General features: G+C 37.9%; 1 protein-coding gene across 7 annotated transcripts in view; it reads right to left on the bottom strand.

Moving 5' to 3' along the window:
- NFIB (nuclear factor I B) overlaps window positions 1-12,161 on the bottom strand; it is a 274,287-nt gene extending 262,126 nt beyond the window's left edge. For 6 of the 7 annotated variants that reach the window (XM_056324162.1, XM_056324166.1, XM_056324163.1 and 3 more), the window contains exon 1: window positions 11,986-12,096. In XM_056324162.1, coding sequence (XP_056180137.1) covers window positions 11,986-12,081 — 96 coding nt within the window. In that variant the 5' untranslated portion in view covers window positions 12,082-12,096. Of the gene's footprint in view, window positions 1-11,985 lie in introns of all 7 variants that reach the window. The other variant, XM_056324171.1, reaches the window with a different exon arrangement.
- Between the last annotated feature and the right edge of the window lie 726 nt (window positions 12,162-12,887).

Here is a 12,887-nt window from a genome sequence, read left to right as displayed (position 1 = left end):
CTTCTTACTGTGCAGTTTCATCCACAGTACATTGACATTAAAGTCTGATTAAATCAAATTTCCTATCTTGTTCTTTCTGGGGTACTTGAGGAACTTATTGCTCCTTCCTGTGCCTCTGCTTCTTCAGCTGCTTTACATGTTATTTTTTTGTTTAGGTGGGGAAGCTTTCATAATTATTGTGCTGCGTGCATTTATTAGTGGTTAAGGAAAGATGTTTTACAACATTTGTCCTGCCTGGCAGGAGGATTCAGCACAAAGCAGGACTGCTAATGAGTTTAGATTCAGCAATAGTGCCCAGATTTTTGGCTAGAGGGCATGTTGCTGTGCTTCAGCTATGGAGTGCATCTGTACCACACACTGCAACACTGGGTAGAGGGATACACTCCATATAAATTGGTCTAAGAAACATCAGTACAAGATACAGAGCTCATCACATGACAAATTAACCTGCTTCTTATTCAGTGACAGCTTGATTATTTTCAAAGCCTTTTACACTATGTGGCCATGCATACTGTGGATATTCCTATAACGACTACTTAGGGCAATATTCTATAGGTGTACTTAAAACTGTGGATTCCTTTCCTGTTTTTTCCAACGACAGAATTGCATATTCTCTTCTCAGTTAAAGAGCTTAGGAGATGTATTCAAGCATTCTTGCCCTTAAATGACAGAGTCTTATCATTCTTCCTGCTGAAAAAGATATTTCCTTGAATATTTGCCCTCATCATTAAAGTACTGTAAAAATCAGTATGTGTGGGCTGTCTGCAGGAGCAGGGAGATTGTCAAATACAAGCCCTACTGCTACATGACATTATTAAACATACTTATCCTTTCCTTATTCAGTTATGCTTTTGGGAAATATTCACGTATTGAATTTCACCAGACAACATTAGATTTCTCTGATATGGTAGATCATCATGCAAAAGAAGGTTCACTTAAAATTAAATGCCAGCAACATCAATATAGGCTTCCTGTGAAAGTGGCTGTGAAAAGCCGCTAAATATCTCAGCACTCTGTGGTACTTACAAACACATCCACAAATGATTGAATGGGCTGACATGCTGGATTTCTCACAAGGCATTGTTTGGAAGGCAAAATTAACTACTGCAGTGCACACTACTTAAGCCTGAGAAGCAGCAGCCCTGAGAAAATGAAAATGCCTTCAGAATGTAGCCTGAATACTTCCTCAGTGGCTTGAGACCTTACTAAACTCATCTCACTGCTTTTCATAAAGTAGTCACATTACACTGAAGGATGTTGTCCTTCAATGCTACCCCATGCCCTGACACATGAGAAGGCTAAAAGATCTTTTGAGCTGCCAGGCTGCTGTTGTTGACCTTGCATTTTTGTCTCACAGAAGATACCTATGCACAAGTTCAAATCACTGACAGCAGCACAAAGTTCCTTCAGTCCCTACTATAAAAACACTAAAAAGCCTCTCAGGCTTCTTTGAGAAAGACCAAGATTACTTCAGTCCTACTTCCACAACACAATCTCTTTTGCCTGTTTCTCATCCTTCCCTCTTTGCACGCACAGTATGTACGCAAATGTGTTTTTTCCTTAGAAGAACGGAGTGTGATAGTGTATTGATAGTTTTTCAGTGCCTGATGACAAAAAAGAACTCAAATGAAGTAGAAGTTCAAGAGTCTAGCCAGAGGCAAGATTGAGTTAGATTTTGGACTATGTCTCCAAATGAATAGATGTCATAATTATCAGTCCTATAAGAACAGGCAATGCATGCGAAGGATGCACAAAACACTGCCCCACTATACAATATTCCAACACTCTTGTAATTTAGGCCTGCTACTACACGCAGTAAAACCAGTTTTACTTTAACTTCAGTGACTAACAAGGCATTACGTTGAAATTGCACTGTCTAGCTGAGAAGTCTTTTGTGCTACTGAAGAAATTGTATACCTTAGTAACACTACAGTACTGTATTGCTGTAATAAATACTAATAATTAGCATAGAGGCAACTCTTGAAAATATTTGTAGGCTAAGGCATACCTGATAAATGTTTTCCTAATCTGATATTTAAAATAGCCATAAAATCTGCTCCTAAAGCTTTGAGTGACCAGAGCCATGTGCGGAAGAGAGATGTTGCATATCTGGATCATTGCTTTAAAATAGATGGGCCTTAGAATATATTTGTTACATAGTCTAAAGCATAGACATTCAACCTTCTGTTTTTTTTTTTAAAAAGAAAGCACTCATAAACCTGGAAATACTGTAATTATTAAGAAGCCAGGTATGCCAAATGCTAAAACAATGAGGGTCGGTCCCATTTTAGACCACAGCGTATGTGTTCAGAGGTAATTTTTTTCTACCTGACTAGTTTAATTTTGTTAGCAATATCACGGACATGTTCATACAACATTTAATTTTCTGTTAGCGTGAAATAAGCCTAATTTGGAAAAAAAATCCTTGTAGTGTCTCTACTATGTAGTGTGTTAGCCACCCTATCCTTTACAGATTAAGCTTTTTGGCATTATAGGAGAAATCATCTGCTGCACACTGGCATCAAGCAAAAGCAGATTCATAAACTCTGCCCTTAATCTCTTATTCAGTTTTCTTCCAATTAGAAACAATCTTTTGCTGATACTCTAATTAATACTTACATGTTAAAATATTAGGCATTATAGCAGAAATCATCTGTTATATTCTTGCATAAAGCAAAACTGGGTTTGTAAGCCCTTGCCCTTAATCTTTGTTTCAATTTTCTCCTATTTAAAAACAATCTTTCCCCAATACTCTAATCAATGCAAATGATATTCATGATTAGTTAGTATTATGCTAATCTGAGCCCCAAATTTACCTAAATCTACATGGTGTTGTCTGAGTACCAGATTGCTTTGGGTTTCTAAGTAAAATTACATTAGCCTGCCAGCTGTACAAAACACCATGATAGAGTAGAAATCCAAGCAAATCATCAAGATTACATTAGTTTTGTTTCTTAATGAACAACTGTTTGCATTAGGGATTACAGACAAATTATGGTTTTCCTCTCTGTGCCCAGGCAGCCAGGCATCTGTTGAGAAGTTTCGTTTTTTTTTCCTAACTATCCCTAAATAGATTGAGGAGAGCTAAGGCAGAGAGACAGGTCTAATATTTCACATAATTGAATTTTTTCTTTACAAAGCAATCACCACTCTGGGCCTCACTGCTAACCTTGAATTTCTCTCTTCCACTGCTGCCTGGAATGCAGGAGAAACCTGAGTAGGTTTTTTTAGAGGTATCAGTCACCCAGCTTCTCCCCTCCTCCTGCAGGAGCAGATTACGTACCTTAGAGCCATACCTGCTTGCTGTTACACTCCAGGCCAATTTCCAAAACGGTGCTGTTGCAATTCCTGCTGCTCTGATATAAACAGTGTGCCACCAAAAAACATCATGTGTGGAAAACAGAGCACCGGGCTTATGCTTCATGGTCTGCATTAAGAGCGCGCTCAGGGAAATCAAGCTATGCAAAGCTGGGCGGTAATGAACATGGTACCACCAAGACTGCTAATCTTTAAAGTGTAACAGTGAAGCACAGTTTTGTGTACGTATGCAGTTCAGCAGCCTGTTGAAGTTTGTCCCTGTTTCATGTCAAACTGCTGTAACATGCTTGTTATTATGTTCTGCTTGATTTAATTACGCTCCTAGTGTACAGGTTTACTCATTCTTCCATGCACTAATCTCGCCTCTAGAACTCACACTGTGACAGCTCATTATTGTTGGCAAAAATGTAGGACGCTGATAGGGAAAGAAAGGCTCTGATGCATTCACCATTGTGTATCAAGACATCCTGATTAAAAGATAAAAGTAATGAGTTAATTGTTTATCAATCTGTAGAGTGCAGGACAGTAAAGGGCGGGTAAATCACCATCCATGTCTTGAATGACAACACCAAAGAGCAGCAAAATAATTCTGGACAATTTCTTTCCTTGTGTCAAGCCCTGTGCTACTATTACAACTCCCTCCTTCCCTATTGAGGACATCAGATGTATACAAACATGCACCAAAGGGCACTACCACTCTTGTGGAATGTATTAAGAAAGCCTACCTGAATATCCTCCAGAACACAACCTCCCTTTCACTTCTTTCAAATGGTCAGTTTGAACAGTTCTAATTAATGTTAGGAACAATATATGAAGTAAAAAAATATATATAAAAAAATTAAACTGATGTATCTGTTCTATTTATAGTCAGTAATGCATGTTCCAGATTTTCTTCTGTACTTTTTCAACTTTCTTGTTGCAAACCACTGCAGAAAAAGAAGACTCTGAATCTGATTTTATATGCTGACAAAATGAAACAAATCTAAACATACCTGTATATGACATCTACACCAAACGTTACTAAGGCTGTCAAGTTATTAAACTCATTTGAGAGTTCAAGGAAAAGTGTGAGTGACTTCCAAAATGTTTTGGAAAAAATATTTATTAGGATATCTTTGTCAGAAACAGGTGAGCTGCAGTTCTGTCTTCACTGGGTCTTATCAAATGCAGCAGTTTAAATTGGAACGAGATGAAACCAGGCATTCTACCTGGAATGCTGCATAAGAGCTAATACAGGTCAGTGTTCTCCCTTCCATGCTTGTCACATTTGGTACTTCTGGATGGACATTTTTTTGCTGTTGACAATTTATAAAAAAAATTAAAATAGTCACTAGAATTGGTCAACGAGCACGCAATCTTCACATTAGATATGAGGAATCTTCTAATTACACATCAGTATCATTTGTGATATAGAGATTTACAAATACTGTATAAAAAATACCAGGCATTATACCATGTAAATGAAATTATTCACTCCAAGAATAAATAAGATGTTTCAGTTTAAAAACCCCTACAGTTTCTGCCGTGGTAATGACATTGATAAAGCAATTAGGTGGACTGAAAGTCTGAATGGTTATATGCTACTCAGTGTAGATTTTCTGTCAGTAATGATACATGAGTTTGCTTATTAATTTGTGAAAGAACACTAACAATTGATTGTATTCCACCCTATCACTTGTCAGTGAGATACCTTGAGATAATTCTAGCAGCACAATGGAAAACCACATTTAGTAATTCAGAACTGACATGTCATTGCTATTAACACATTCACTTTGTTCTAGTAAGTTTTTGCACCAATAATTTGGGCGGCAATGTTAACTACAGCGCAATTTACCTGAGCAAGAATAAAAGAACTTCTTTTCCCTTCTCTTGCTAATATTTCCTATCTAAGGCACTCCCAGCCTTAGATGAAACTTGTGCTTTCCCTTCTGGAATAATTTCCAGGTTCGTAACTAGTTTGGTTGAAAAGAAGAGATTTTTATGACAAGTCACAGCATGAAATTGGAGTCAGATGCATCACAAATAGGGTTAAGGTGAAAAGCTCACTGGCATCACGGTGCTGCTGGTGGGAATCAACTGAGAGGGCTACTGAAGACTTCAATAATAATTCAAGTTCAGCAGATGGCTGAGTTCAGATTCTGCCTCATGAGTCCTCACCTGCCACTTGAACTTGCTAATTACCCATACCAAGGGCAGAAACTCCCTGAGCTTTATGACTGCGCAGTCGCCCTGCAGCGCTGTGGTTCAAGCCCAGGTGTAAGGTAGAAGGCAGTGCTGTGGCTGGTGCAGCTGCCATCGGGGCTGGGTGGATGGGTGCCAGCCTTCGGGTCAGATCCATTTCACGCCTTCGTCTAACATCAGACCCATGAAAATGCACTTAAAAATAAATGTGATTGGCGGGCCAAATAACCTCACAATATGTTTATGCAGACTTATGCAGAATATGCATATTCTCCTTTCTTAGTGTAGCAGGGCCCTAGACTGCTGTTAAAGCAAGGGAGAAGGCTGCTCTATGAGAGCGATGGCTGATGAAATAAGGAACCGTAGTGGTATTGTGGGCAGCAGGCAAACAAACAAACAAACAAACAAACAAACAAACAAACAAACAAACAAACAAACAAACAAACAAACAAACAAACAAACAAACAAACAAACAAACAAACAAACAAACACTACCATCACCCCCCAGCATCCTCAAAGACGTAGCTGAGAAATCCTTGATTTGCAAACACATGTACAGGGCAATACCGTGGCTAGGAAGCTGAGGCAGCAAGCTCTGCTCAAGAAACATCAGCACGTCTACAGAGATGTATCAGAGATGGATACAAACCTCGTCAGCCTTCCAGGCTGTTGCAGTAAATCTCAGACATTTATGAAACTATGTTAACTTTTAATGTGAGGTACGGAATCAGCAGAGTTAGTTATTTCCAGTGAAAGACACTTGTGGAATACCCTTCTGTGGTTAACTAACAGGTCATTTTAAAGGTGTTGTAAAAGCAGAGCTCTCCAAAACCTGAAAAAGGTAGTTAGAACAAACGAATACAACTCTGCTAGAGCAAACGGAATATGACTGGTTAAATGGGACAACTTGGCAGTTTAAACTTCTTCCAGTTTTAATAGAACTTTCAATCAGAGTGTAGAAAACTCAGCTTTATTTCTTCAGAATTTTGACTCAACAATCATCAAACAATATCAGAGACTAATTATCCTAAATTCCAGCTAGAAAACTACCTTTTTTGCATAATACAAAAAGCTTGGCACAAAGAAAATGGGTATCTTGCAAACACAGGAAATTGAAAGAACAGACTGATAACTTCAGAACAGAAAAAGCAACTTTATTGTGAGTTGGGTAAGATTTTGTAGGTCCTAAAGAAGATTCAGCTACAGCAAGGTGTCATAGCTTGATTGATACATGCATTTCCTCCATCATAGCACAAGTTAAGGTAAGTTACAAAGAAAAGCTGTTACTGAACAGGTTCATGAAGCCCCATTGTTAATTATCTCTTGACTGCTAGAGTTGTATAAACTACAGACATGTTATATAAAGTAAAACTGCATTTACATGCTGTAGAAGCATGCTTTCGAACTAAATAGTTGTTTTGTCCTGATTTCAGTGAACTTATGCCTTAAGCCAACAGAGCGCATATATATTTTGACATGCAGTCACATGCACACATACACACAAATGTATGTCTATGGCATTGTTGATGTACAGCTTTCTTGATAAGAAAACTGTTAACATTGCCAGAATGAGCAGACAAAAGGAGGCACTGTCAGACTCCCAGAGTGGAATGCTTGCTGCATACAGGTACAAAGCACAAGCAGAAAAACTTGTTTGACTCAGAGGGTGCTGCTAAACCACATCATGTTAGCACACCTAGCTGGAAATACATAGCCAAAATGCAAGGGACTGAAAGGGAAAAGGCACAGAGGAATTAGAAAAATATGTGTTTGTGAATATGCACAGCTATCTTTTTCTTGGTTGAAAGGACACGTTTTTAAAAAATCAGCAATAAAATTAGACATGAACAACAGCACCTTCATTCTACACTAGTGCATATTGTCAACGTTTAAGTTCCCTGCTACTTCTAGGTTTTTCCTCAATGAAGGAAGGTTATGCCCCTGTTTCATAATAAAAACCATCAAACATTAGAAATTAATGGGCATTCAAGTTTTACAGTTCCCCAGGCAGACCTTTCTGCTTTTAAACAATCCAATTCTGAGACATACTAAGTATAAATAGTACTTGAGCTGGTTATTTATTGTAGGCTGAAACGTGACTGCCCTGGACAAAAACTAAACCCAAAATACTTCTAGCATCTCAGAATAGTTTACAGTGTGTCTTAAAAGAGGCATCTTTCAGCTGATCATTTAGAATAAGGATTACACAGTTAATGAGGGATCTTACACTAAGTTATATACACTGTTTGAATTTTTGTGTAAGTAAGGAAAACTGAACAACAGCTTATGAACATAACCCTGAGCTACCCCTTCCTTTTACCCACTCCTCCCCCTGAAACTTATAGAATTAAGACATCGTGTTCTAGGTCCATGAATAAGCACAGCATGTTCAATATGTCCACAGTTATACTGACATTTGTTTCTAAATCATTTAATTAAAAGTCATTATTGAGAACAAAGGATTCATTAACAAGCTGTACCTCTGAACAACTGATGGAGTTGTTGTGTTATGAATATCATTTTAATCCAAATTAGAAAACTGCACAGATGTTCTGCTGCAAAATATTGACATACTGCAACTCCCTTGGAATGTGATTAACATTTGTGTTAAATCAAAAAGTACATTAAAGCCTGGCTTTACTAATAAATTTAGGATTGGAATAATTTTTTTAACGCTGAAATATAGCATCTAAATTGTTATTATTTTTACCTCCAGTTGGGATTATATGGCCTATTAATACAGCCTTAATACTACAAGAAATTTCTCTTTTTAAAAAATACTTCTTTCCGAAAGAGACAATGTAGAGTAGAATAGAAAAGTAATAAGCTTTGTATTGATGAACTTTTTGTTCCAAGGCTTTGTTATGATGTTTTTGATCATAAGATCAAGCCATTAAACAAGAAGAAATGTGCAGTATTTGCAATAAATCAGAACTTCCTGGTTGTGTCTGGATTGTTCTTAACACAAACCTGTGATTTCAATACTTTTTTCCAACAATTTTGAATAGACAATTTTTGATTTTCTATCTGTACTGCACATGCATGTATATCTGTGTACAAAAATAGGGGGTTGAGATTAAGCAGCAGAATTTTTTTAGAATGTGTATTTACACTCTGTAGATTTGCATGCAAACGATCTGACAACCAGAAACATATTCAGACTTCTGCAAAGATTTAACAAAGTAACTTGCAATAGGTGCCTGAGATGTAAATATTTGGAAACTATTCCCACAAAAAAGCCCAAACCAAAACCCGCAGCCTAATAACAATGCCAGAAAGTTTTGTAAATACCTACTGAGATCTGAATTTTTAAATCTGTAGTCAGTCACAAACCACCATACTAGTTCTTTGCCATGAATGAAGAGACAGTAAAAAATATCCAGTGTTTCTGTGGGTACCATCCTCTCAAACATGCTCATCCTCATTCCTCCTCAATTTTTAAATGGAGATTTTTCAATAAAAATTTCTAGAGTATTTGCCAGCTGTACTGAACAGCACTTGATTTATAGGTTCTGTCTCCTCACTGAATATGTTCTTGCCCTCACCACAAAGTTAAGTGCAAAAATAAGATGATCCACAACTAAGATGGTCACATTAACACCATCTAAAAGACTGAGACTGTTTAACAATTCTCCATGTATTTATTGTTATTTAATATATTAATAGTTTACTTTTGTTTGCGCTTCGTTGCTTATTGCCTTCTCAGCAAAACTTTTACCCTCTTGTGTTCTAGTCATTATGTCCATATCAAAAAGAACGCAGATGGAGAGTGTGTAATTTCTCTTTGTTTGTTTTTTCCTTATCAAATGATTTTTTTATTATTGTAGTTAAGTAAAAGAATATGAATGAAATAAACAGTAAGATAGGAAAGTATAATACGGTAGTACTGCAATACCATAGGTGAATAACATAGACTTAACTTACTAAACCTCATTCCACTTAAAAAGAAAGAATTTTGTTTTCCAAACAATAGCTTTAATGTAATTACTTTAAAAAAAATTAAAAAAACCCCTTATTTTAAGAACATTCAAACTAAGTATGATGTTGAATGTCCATGCTGCAAAATAATTGTAAAGTAGCTAGCTTACCTGTAATGAAAAAAACACCAAGTTCTGTAATGATGCCTGTCATAATAGCGTTTGTTAATGAACTTTTTTATAACTATGAGTAACTATCTTAATACGCTGTTTCCTGTTCCCCACAACGCATTTGCAATTCAATGTTTACAATCATTCAGGAAAAGCAGAAGCAGAAAACTAAAGACGTCTGCTTATTTTTGCCTGTTGTTTGGTTTTTTTTTCTCTCAGAAGTCTTAAGGTTTTACTTTTACTGCATATTCCTGATAGAAATTTACTAAAAATAATTATACAATAAACTCTGTGGTAATATTTTGTACACTGTGGCACTGAAGCATAAGGTACTTCTTTTTTTGAGAAAAAAAATCACATTGTACATGGGTTTACTTTATATTCTACAACTGCAACTTTATAAATTAGAATATATGATGTAAAATATTATGCACAGCTAAAATATTATTTGATTTTCACCCATACTTAACAGTAAAGCATTTTTAAACTCCCTTTCTAAAGTGTGGATGAAATACACACTCATGACAGTAAACATTTATATTACCTGCATTTTACAGATTAACATTCAGGATAAAATACTGCACAGAGTGAAAGTATTGATTTTCTTTTCCCTTTGGAAGCAATGCCAGCTTACTGAAAGCTATCCTTAAAGAAACTTTTATCAAACTTAAGACATGCTCCTTAAAAAAACCCAAGCCTTTCTACATGCAATATTAAGGAAATCTGCTACGCAAACATTTCATAGTGCCTGTGTCTAAACATCTGTCAGACACTTTAGAAGTTCTTTTCAATAATGTACACACTTACAATTAAAAATTTTGAATAAAGAGCTAAACATGAATCTAAACATAATACTATACAGTATAACTCCCAGCTAAAAAGTAGATTCACAGAACAGCTTTTTATCATCTACTTTTCTCCTCTGTTCTTTTTACAGTTACATGAATGCCCATACCGCAATAGTTCAACAAGTTGCAAAGACAGAAAAATTCTCTTTCACTGTATGCAAGAAGTACAGAACAATCACAAGCAGCAAACATAATTTAAATTAAATACCCCCTTCAGGTATGGTACCCTCAGTGAAGGCACATAGCAACATCCACCTTTGGAAAGATAATGAAGTCGTTGCAAAGCAGTGTAGGAAGGCAGTTATAATCAGAAAGCTGCCTTTTGTCCAGGCACTGGGACGTGCTATCCACTGGTGCTCCCCAGAACCACCGCCCAAGAATAAAGTGCCTATTGTCTCAGCACTGTACTAATTGTGAAAAAGCAGCCCATGCAGTAAGCATAATAATTATCCAGGCAAACAAGCAAAGGCAATCAATGAAGGAATGAAAAGGGTGAAAATACATGACCAGACAAAGCAACCCAAGAATGAAATTTATATTCATAATGGAATGCCAGCCAGCAGAAGGTCCCTTTCATGGCATGGCTATTGCATACAAGAGACCATTGTCCGCATGCAACAAAATCAGTATGTGCAGAAAACTTCGTGTAGCTCTGCTGAGGAGAAAAGCTTTTCGTTCCCAAAACACTTGCTCCCAGCCCCACTGTTTAGGTTAAATAAAGTTTTGGGCTCCTTTTCCCGGCAACATTAAAAAGTTGTCTCTCTCAGGGTCCACCTCCCCTGATCTCTGTAAGGGTTTTTTTTTCCACTTCCCTGCTTTCATTTGCAGCTGTATAAATATGAACAAAAAAGCCATGCTCATCCAAACAAAGAAAAAATGGACTGAATATGCATATCCTCATTAACTAAATTTAATTATGACAAGCGGCATATTAATCAGTAGTTGCTCCAGTTACTGCATTCATTGGAAGGGAGGAGGACTCCAAATTAAGGGGAAGTGTGGGGGACAATCGAATACTGATTAGGAGGCTGCTCACAACATGATACAATACACTTTCTAAATAATTATTCAGAGGAAACAGAATAAAGAGGCAGATTGCTCTATTTTTAAGACCAACTCAAGAACAATTAGCTAAGAGCGTGATGACAAGACTGCTTTCTTTTTTCCCGTGACTGCTTCCACCTCCACATTCTCACACCAACTAGCTTGGCAAGCACTGCAAAATTTGCATTTCACACACAAAAAACAAAAAAGAAAAAGAAAAAGAAAAAGAAAAAAAGAATAGAGAGAGAGTGGGGAAGAAGAAGGAGAAGGAAAAATCCCACACTGTCCTTGCTGCTGTGTTACAAAGAAGGCCCATGGCACTACAGCAGCGGAGAAACCCTATCTAGCTGACGGTGAGAAGCTCTGAGGAGTCACTGAGCTGGAGCTGGAAACTTGTCACGCTCTGAACTTTGCAGCACGTGCGTTGCAACAGTGAAGGAGGAGTTCAGAAAGGCAAAAAAAAAAGCTTCCAGGGAGGGAAGAAAAAAGTTATCACACCAACTTACCATCCACCAGGTCCTGGCTGACATGTCATAGCATAGCTGCCATTTTATAGAGCTGTCCGATGCTTTCCCTGCCATTACGCTGTCAGCAACCTTCATCAGATGCAGCTCAATTGAAGATAAGACACCTAATCAAGAAAACATCGGCAGTGGCTCGCTGGGCTACATGTAGGCCAATCCTTATCACACTGCATCATGGGAAAAGCTCCTTTATTAGCAAGAACTCCAACCTCACTGATATAAAGACAAGGATCAGGTTTTCTCTCCCCCCCCCCCTTTTTTTTTTTTTTTTTTTTTTTTTTTTTTTTGTCTGAAGGGATTGGTGAAACTAGCCAGCATTCTTTGTGTATCATGTGTACACCAGTTTAGTATCTCACAAGTGGGCGGCTAGATGCATTGCTGGGCTATGCAGACCAAAGTTTATTTGCATTCTTCTCAGTTGTATATTGTTTGACATGGTTCGTGGTCAGCCCTGAGCATAAGGAGGGGAAAGAAGCTGCTCCAAATTAGTGTCTCCCCCAGGAAGGACAGGCTGGTTCTGCTGCTGCGGTGGGGGCCTGGTTCAGATGCCATGCGCACACACACGTGTGCACACACACCTACACACCCGCCCAGGCACACGCAGGCACACACAGGCAGGCGCCCCGGGGAACACACAGGTAGCAGCTGCAGCTGGATGCAGCAGGGGTTGCCAAAGGCTACAAACCCTGTTCTCCACTGGACATATGGAAACAGTTTTAACTATTTGCAATCAACCTTTAACAAGGAATAGGAAAGCTGGTAAGTTGGCATGAGGAGCAGGGAGGGGGTGCAATTAGGACTTCGGTGCCACAGTGTTTTCCCCCCTCCCTTCCCATGGATGCTCACGATCTCCTCTGCTCTGGATGATCTAGCTGGGAAGGGTG

This window comes from Falco biarmicus, chromosome Z, assembly GCF_023638135.1.
Source record: "Falco biarmicus isolate bFalBia1 chromosome Z, bFalBia1.pri, whole genome shotgun sequence".
NCBI classification, from domain to species: Eukaryota; Metazoa; Chordata; class Aves; order Falconiformes; family Falconidae; genus Falco; species Falco biarmicus.
The sequence above is the reverse complement of the archived record's forward strand: the minus strand, read 5'-3'. Positions and strand labels throughout refer to the sequence as shown.